At 38.1% G+C, this 8285-nt stretch overlaps 1 protein-coding gene and 1 long non-coding RNA gene across 2 annotated transcripts; one reads left to right on the top strand and one right to left on the bottom strand.

The window, feature by feature from the left end:
• Positions 1-4020: 4020 nt before the first annotated feature.
• LOC145157128 (uncharacterized) lies at positions 4021-4958 on the bottom strand. The gene is made up of 3 exons (XR_013737108.1): positions 4916-4958; positions 4282-4380; positions 4021-4151 (listed from the first exon to the last, which is right to left on the bottom strand). It is a non-coding gene; the product is annotated as an uncharacterized LOC145157128 (long non-coding RNA).
• Positions 4959-6577: 1619 nt separating this feature from the next.
• Positions 6578-7651, top strand: LOC145158691 (uncharacterized). Its single transcript, XM_079077550.1, has 3 exons — positions 6578-6861; positions 6949-7223; positions 7446-7651. The coding sequence occupies exons 1-3, from the start codon at positions 6578-6580 to the stop codon at positions 7649-7651; spliced, it is 765 nt and encodes a 254-aa protein (XP_078933676.1).
• Positions 7652-8285: the final 634 nt, after the last annotated feature.

The raw sequence follows: 8285 nt of genomic DNA, 5'->3' as shown, positions 1-8285 counted from the left end.
TGACTGTGGACTTTGACTTGGACCAAGGGTTGACCAGTTGACTTCTGAGGGTATTCCGGTAATTTGGAGATTTATGAAAAAGGGTTTTATGGTAACTATAGGTGGTGGAGTTCGTGTTGTTGATCCGGGAGTTGAGCTTTCTAGTTTCAGACGACAGTTGCAAGGTGAGTTATCCTCACTATACTAAGGGGTCTAAGGCACCAAGGCCAGCCCATTGGATATATTATCCTAGCAGTGTTAGAGGTTGAGAACGAGTTAGTGTTGCATGCTAGTGGTTATGCCAGTTAGGTGGATCTGTATGACTACCTGTGATGTTATGTGATTATTGCATGCTCAGTGGTTATGTTATGTGTTTGTTACATGGGATGGGTTGAGGTTGTACTGCTTCGTGCGGTAGCCAACAAACCCTAGGAGCATTCCAGTTACGGGCTAAGGGAGACTCGTACTGTGGGCTCAGGAGCATTCCAGTTGCGGGCTAAGGGAGACTCGTACTGTGGGCTCATGGGTATTACAGTCTGTAGGGCTGTGGACCCGTTATGTGCTGTTCTGTTCAGTTTGTTATGATATGTTATTGCTGACATGGTTATGTGGACTGTATGTGTATCGGTATTTTGGGGGTAACTCACTAAGCTTTCGGGCTTACAGTTTCAGTTTATTGTTTCAGGTACATCAATGGATCGCGGCAAGGCAAAGGCATGATCGTACAACTCCTCACTTTTTATGACTATGTTTCTGGGATACTCTGATATTATACATTTTGAAAACAAGTTTGTAATAACTAATGGTTTTTGGGTTGTTTAAAAAGTTTTAAATTGGTTTGAAATTTTTGGGTGTTACAAGTTGGTATCAGAGCCTTGGTTTGAGTGAATTGGAGGAACACTCGTGTAACTCCAGTCTCAAATCAAGGAAAGGATTTTCAAAATGATTTTTCAAAAAGGTTTTCAAATGAGTAAAGGAGGATGCAGGGTGTACGATCAGCTGAAGCCAGTAAGTAGACCCCAAAATACCATACAAATTATTTGATTATGAGATATGTTAGAACAGCATGTTAGTACTAGGCTAGGGATCTTCAGGAATTGCATGATAGAATTGCCTGATTACATGATGCCTGCTAGCCTAGGGTTTCCTTTATATGAGATTGACATCATTACTATAGTTGCTTAGTGTATGTATCACGGTTATACATAATTAAGATCTTATAGCCTGAGAATGTTTGATTTGGCCTTATGTTCTGTTCTTGTTTGATTGGGAGCTTAGGGTAGGATTGGATATTCGAAAGTCTATAGGGTCCAGCGTTATGTATGGCTAGCATACACTAGTACTGCAGGGTTGGTGGAAGTTTCATGGATGGGTGGGTTGTGTGAGTTTGGGAGGCCAGTTATGAGATATTTAGCATTCCTCTAGGAGTGAGGATTGAGCGCTAGCCAAGTTGTGTATAGTGTTAGGGTGTTGTGGTGATACTTGAGACAAATATGGGTAGGTGTGGAAGGTAGTAGGGGCCCATACTACTGACAGCACAGGACCCATACGCGTGTCAAGTAAGTCACAATCCCCAAGGTTAGTAAGGAGTTGGCTCCTAGTTATTTATATGGATTATCTGATATCTTGTGGTATGTTTCAGAATGGTGATGACGAGGCACTTTGTGGCAGGATCCGGTTCGGGATCAGGATCAGGGGACAGAGGCCAGGAGGGGCCGACAGCACCTGAGCCGGTGGTGCAGATGGGTACAGAGGAGTTGCATGCCAGGATTCGAGAGATCCTGCATGATGAGGTTGCTACTGCATTCCGGGCTCAGTTACCGGAGATGTTCGGGTCGATTAAGACCGCCATGGTGGAGTATTTTGATGAGCGCTACGCAGCCCTTGTAGAGACAGCCGCCGCAGCAGCTGCATCAGCTGTATCAGCGGCAGGGGGAGGAGTTGGTAGAGGTTTTCAGTACAGGGACTTCGATAACACGAAGCCCCCTACTTTTGATGGGACGCAGGATGCCATCAAGGCTATGAGATGGATTTCAGATGTGCAAGGGTGTTTCTTCACCTGCTCGTGTCCTGCTGACCAGAAGGTCAGGTGTGCTCTGAACCTGCTTAGGTCTGGGGCCAAGGACTGGTGGAGACTTGCGACTGGGTCGTACACTGATGACCAGAGAGCTGTTGTTACTTGGGAGCAGTTCAGGGACATGTTCCGCGCCCGTTACATTCTGCGGATTGAGCAGGAGCGGTTGGCACAGGAGTTTCTGAGTTTGAGACAGGATGGGGAGTCGGTGACGGAGATCACCCGTATGTTCACTGAGCGGGCGATATTCTGCCCAGAGTTTGCTTCCGAGCAGTCTCAGATGACCCGTTATCTGAGTATGTTCAAGACTGATATCCGACAGTTTGTATCTACCCAACGATGTGATACTCTTCTGGAGTTACAGGAGGCCGCCAGACAGCGGGAGTTAGAGATTGAGCTGCAGCTGAGGGAGCAGCGGCCGGCCCCGGCACAGTCGTATACACAAGAATATATATAAATAGATAAGACTAGTTACATAGCAGCTCCTTGTAAATCACTAAAGGTTAATTATACCTAAACTGTCTAACAGTTACACTGTCCCAATTATCAATATGCCGCCATAAAATTAAGTTTGTAATCAACATAATAACATTGTAATATGTTTGTGAGATTCTTTTATCGTTTTTGTTTGTACTTCAAAATATGATGATATAAACGTATTGGTTTTACGGTTTTACCTTTAAACTTGTTAGTTAATTGTTGCATAAAACATAGAAAGCAATGAACCCAAATAATATTACACACAAGTGACATAAATGTTCTATCGCAAAATGGATTTGCACAAGATCCCAAGAAAACTAGAAGCCATCCCATAACCAAAAGTCATAGCAGATGTTCACGTTGCAGTCACTATAGCCAAAGACCAAAGAATGACCTGACACATTCTAAAAACACGTAAAAGAAGACATAAAATTGAAACTTTATTAATAATATTATTTGTTAAATAAATGTGAATGATTTAGTGAATTTCTTAAGCAGATATTAATTAATTTTTTAATTAAAATTTGTAAAATTGAAGACAGAAAATGAATGACTTAAGTAAAGCAATCATATTTATAAAAAATTTAGAAAATGAATGATTTAAGTTAAAAAGATTAGATTCATCCTCCTGTTTATAAAATATTGGACTAAATTAATGTAAGACGACCTTATTTTTATTATATTTTTCGTTAATTATCGTAAATTCCATTTAATTTGTAGACTATATAAATATGTTTTAAAATTAATGATTGGTGGTATGGGGGAATGAACCCACACAAGACCAGTCGATGGGTGCTGTGTGTGCTCTCTGAGCCCACTCCACTACCCAGTGTTTTCTATTACCACCCCATTTGTGTTCTTTCTGCAACATAAAATTATATAGAGATAGGGCTAAAACACCCACTTGGTTGGCATTAGATAATAAAAGGTTGCGAGTAACCAAACTCTTTTAACTTTGGGTTAATTGGTTTTCTAGTTATTCATATATGAATTAAGCGGGTTTGATTTGGTCATATTAAATAAAGATTTTTTGTATTTTTTTCTATTTTTGAAAAACATTGTTAATGGTTTCAAAACAAAAGCTAACAAAAATTGACGTGTAAATTGATACGATAAAAATTGTTTTAATGATAAAGTGCCTCACATAAATCTCACTTTTTCAAGAACGTTTTTCATATAGGTTTAAATTAGAGCGTTGGACATTTTCGGTTGGAGCCAAGGGAAAAAGCTTGTTTTAAAATTAAGACAGAATTGCAAGAATGGTCCTTGTGGTATGTCTAAAAATGCTACTTTGGGCCAAACAGGTTTGGACTAGCACCAATAGTCCAAAAGTTATCATTTTGTTGCGGTTTTGGTCCAAAACAGTTTAAAAAATCTAAAAATGACGGATTTGCCATTTTCCATTTGTTTTTTGCTTTTCTTTTTGTTATTTAATTATTTTATAACTAAAAAAATATAAAAAATAAAATAAAATATTTCTCTCTCTCTCTCTCAAGATAACAGCCAACATACCCTCTCTTCCATCATCTTCCTCACCGAGCTCTCCATCAAAAACACATCAGAATCTCTGCTATTTTTCCTCCAAATCAAAACTCACTTCAATCTTCATCCCTTTCCCCTAAGAAAAAGAACAAAATAGCTCAAAGTCAGAAACCATACAAGTTGAAGCAGAAAAAGATGAATCAATCATCGACCCAATTCATCAATTCTTCAAATTACAAACATCTTCTCAAAACCCAGACCCTCACCTCGAAGGAAAATTCACTCTCCAGAAAAACTGTTGCTCTTCCTAGCACCTTTCGTCCTTTCCCCTACCATCACTAACACTGAACCCGAACAACCTGAATCTGAAATAGAACAACACGAAACCTTAGTTATCAATATTGCATAATCTGAAACCGAATATGAAGGATATGAAGAATATGAAGAAAGCTTTGGCGGCTTCTGCTGATTCGTTCCACATCAACAATCAACAACGGTGGTTCCATAACAGCAGCGTCGGTGGTGGCAGGGGTTGCTCCAACGGCTTCTGCTGCTTTGTTCCTTGTTGTTCCAACGAGCTCAACGAGAGGGAGGGCAGGGAGGTGAGAGCTTTCAAAATAGAAATTTAGGTTTGATTTTATAGATGAAACTTTTGTTCACACCTTCTTTGATTTGCCCATTTCAGATGAATATTAAGAAAGTTGGGTTTGATTTTATAGATGAAGGTGAAGAAATCTAGGTCAAAATAGAAATTTGGGTTCGATTGGGGAAGAGAGATTGGCATGAAGGAAAGAGATGGGGAGGTGGCGAGAGGGTGGTTTACAGTGACGTGAAAGATGGTGATCAACAAGAAATCAAGAACAGAAGGGAGGAGTTGTGAGTGGTTTACAGTGATGCTACCTTACTAGTGGTTGTGGGTGGCAATTCGGTGGCTGTGGGCGGCGACTGACAACGATGAACTTGTCTTCTTTGGTAACATCATGTGCTTCATCAAGATGGTTGTTGGAGTAATGGAGTTCCATCAGTGTGTATATGTGTGTATTTTGGGGAAGAACACAATCACGTAAGAGATAGATAGAGAGAGAGAGAGAGAGAGAAAAATATTTTCTTTTATTTTTTATATTTTTTTAGTTATAAAATAATTAAATAACAAAAAGAAAAGCAAAAAACAAATGGAAAATGGCAAATCCGTCATTTTTAGATTTTTTAAACTGTTTTTGACCAAAACAGCAACAAAATGATAACTTTTGGACTATTGGTGCTAGTTCAAACCTGTTTGGCCCAAAGTAGCATTTTTGGACATAGCAGGACCATTCTTGCAATTTTGTCTAAAATTAAACCGCAAGGAAAGTTTATGCAATGTATCTTTAACACCATAACATAGAAAGTTATCTTATTTTAGGCCTTAGCGCCACTTTATTATCATTTTTCCACACTTATCTTAGAAAATACCTCTTTATTATCATTTTTCCACACTTATCTTAGAAAATACCTCAACTCCATGACCCTAAAATAATTTTCACCTTACTCTTTATTTATTTAAAACAAATTATCTTAAATTAAAATAAAACCATTTTATTATTAAAAAAAATACTAGACATTAAAAAAAAAATAAGAAATTAAAAATTGCATGAAAACCCCAAAAAAAAATACTAGTGTTTTTGTTTTTTATTTTGTTTTGTTTTTGTTTTTTTTTTATTTTTTAAATTAAATATCGGTGTTAGCTTTTATTGTTTAACAATTATAAAATTTTAAATAAGAATAATATAAAGAATAATAGGTTGCGTTTAGTTACGGAAAAATAATTTTCATTTTCCGGTTTTTGTTTTCCCTTTTCAGTTTTCGTTTTCCGTTTTCAGTTTTCATTGGAAAATTTAGAAAACGTGTTTAGTTAAAACTTATTCGTTTTTCATTTTTCGGTTTTAGAAAATTAGAAAACGTGTTTAGATGTGTATTTTTCTATCGGTTTTCATTTTTAGAAAACGGTAGCGGTGGTAGGGTGGGCGTGGGGACAGTGGCGGGGGTAGTGGTGGTGTCGATGATGGCGACGGTGGTGGTGGCGGTGGCGGTGGCAGCGGGGTGGCGGCGCCATGATCCCTCAAATATTGCCGAAGATTGGTGTGCGTATACAAACTGTGTATTTCTAAATTTCTTGTTATATCTTCGTTGCCATCAGAATTAAATTGTGGATGCGGATAAAATATACCATACGCATTATATGTACAAATATTCTTCTTATTAGAGGGGCGGGTGTGGGCAACGCCCGTATGGCGTTATCTGATGTGGCAGCGCCATAACGGCGCCATAACGGGGGAAGACCGCCCCCCTCCCGTTATTAGATGTTATGTTATCTCGCGCGATGGTGGTAACGTATCTTAACGCGTAAAAAATCGACCGTTTGCAAATTCAAACCGTTTAAAAACGGTAACTTTAATAAAAAAAAAATTACTAATTACATTTTCATTTTATATATATATCTCATTCTTTTTACTACACATATTTCTCTATATCTATCTCTATTTTCTATATCACTCAAAACACAAACACAAAAATCAACCAACTATGGATGAATTTGATCCGGCCCATCTGTACAATGATGATAACGACGAAGATGATTTGTTCGTGAGTATGATGTACCGGTATTACACAGACAGCCTACTACAGCCAGATCCAGCTCCACTACTCACGCGACGTGCGGCGTTAAATAGAGATCGTGAGGAAGGGCATCGGCGGCTAGTTAACGATTACTTTGCGGAAAATTGTGTCTACCAGCCAAGCGATTTCAAAAGAAGATTTTGTTTGCGAAAAAATGTCTTTGAAAGGATAGCCAACGCTATGGAAGCAAGGTATCGTTTGATTCAACTTTTATAATTTACAAAATGTCACTTTTAGATAAAATAAATACAATTTTTACATGTTTAATATTTAATTAGGTATGAATTTTTCCAAATGAGATATGATGCTAGAGGCAAACGAGGCTTCACAGGGTTGCAAAAATGTGTTGCTGCAATTAAACTTATGGCAATGGGGGAGTCGCCCGATTCTGTTGACGATTATATGAGAATGTCTGAGAGGACCGCACGAGAAAGTTTGTATTTATTGGCAAGAGGTGTTGTCGAAACCTTCGGTGACCAATACTTGCGCAAACCTTCGTTGCATGATATGCAACAACTATATGCGGCGCATGAAGAAAGACATGGTTTTCCGGGTATGCTTGGGAGCATTGACTGCACACACTGGAAATGGAGAAATTGCCCAGTGGCGTGGAAAGGCCAGTATTCGAGCGGTCATCATGGAGCGCCTTCGTTGGTATTAGAGGCTGTTGCTTCACAAGATTTATGGATTTGACATGCTTTTTTCGGGGTTGCGGGTTCTAACAACGACGTCAACGTTCTCGATCAATCACCAATATTTGACGATCTTTTGTCAGGAAAAGCCCCGGATGCTCCTTTCACAGTGAATGGAAATGAATATAAGTTTGGGTATTACCTTACAGACGGAATATATCCACAATATTCCACGTTTGTGAAGGCGTTTCGACACCCAATAGATCCAAGGGACAAATATTTCAAGAGACGACAAGAAGGAGCACGTAAGGACGTTGAACGTGCTTTTGGGGTTTTGAAATCAAAATGACACATAGTTGAACATGCGGCGAGACCTTATGAGTTAGATACTTTACGATATATCATGTATGCATGTATCATAATGCATAACATGGTTGTCGAAGATAAAGGACGCAATATTGCAACGTATTCGCCTACGGAGCCAAGATATGTGCAATTTCAACCGGGGACATCGGAATATTTACATAGAGTGGTTGATATTCAAGATCAGCGAAAACACAAGCAACTCCGTGAAGACTTGGCGGATTACATTTATGTTGGTCACGAAGATGAAGATGAATAGTTTTAGGCCAAAAAATGTAGGTTTTATCATCTTTTTTTCTGGCTTTTTAGGTTTTTAAATGTTTTTGTGTTTTGTTGTAATTTTTTTAATGTTGTTTTTAATTTAAGTTTTATTAAAACTTTATTTTTACTTTTCAAATATAAATAAAAAAAAAAACAAATTCGAAATATAGAAAAAAAAACATAAAAAAAATAAAAAATAAAATAGAAAATAATTGGTGTTATCACATGTTATTAGATGTTGCCCATTTCCATCTTGGGTGTTATAACACCAAATTGTGACTAGGATGATGAAGTGGACAATTTGGATGTGATAACATGTAATAACATGTTGTCCACACTTAGTAGTATTATTAAATTAT

The sequence above is a fragment of the Lactuca virosa genome, chromosome 2 (assembly GCF_052849685.1).
Source record: "Lactuca virosa cultivar CGN04683 chromosome 2, Lactuca_virosa_CGN04683_v6, whole genome shotgun sequence".
Taxonomy (NCBI): Eukaryota; Viridiplantae; Streptophyta; class Magnoliopsida; order Asterales; family Asteraceae; genus Lactuca; species Lactuca virosa.
This window is presented reverse-complemented; position numbering and strand designations above follow the sequence as displayed.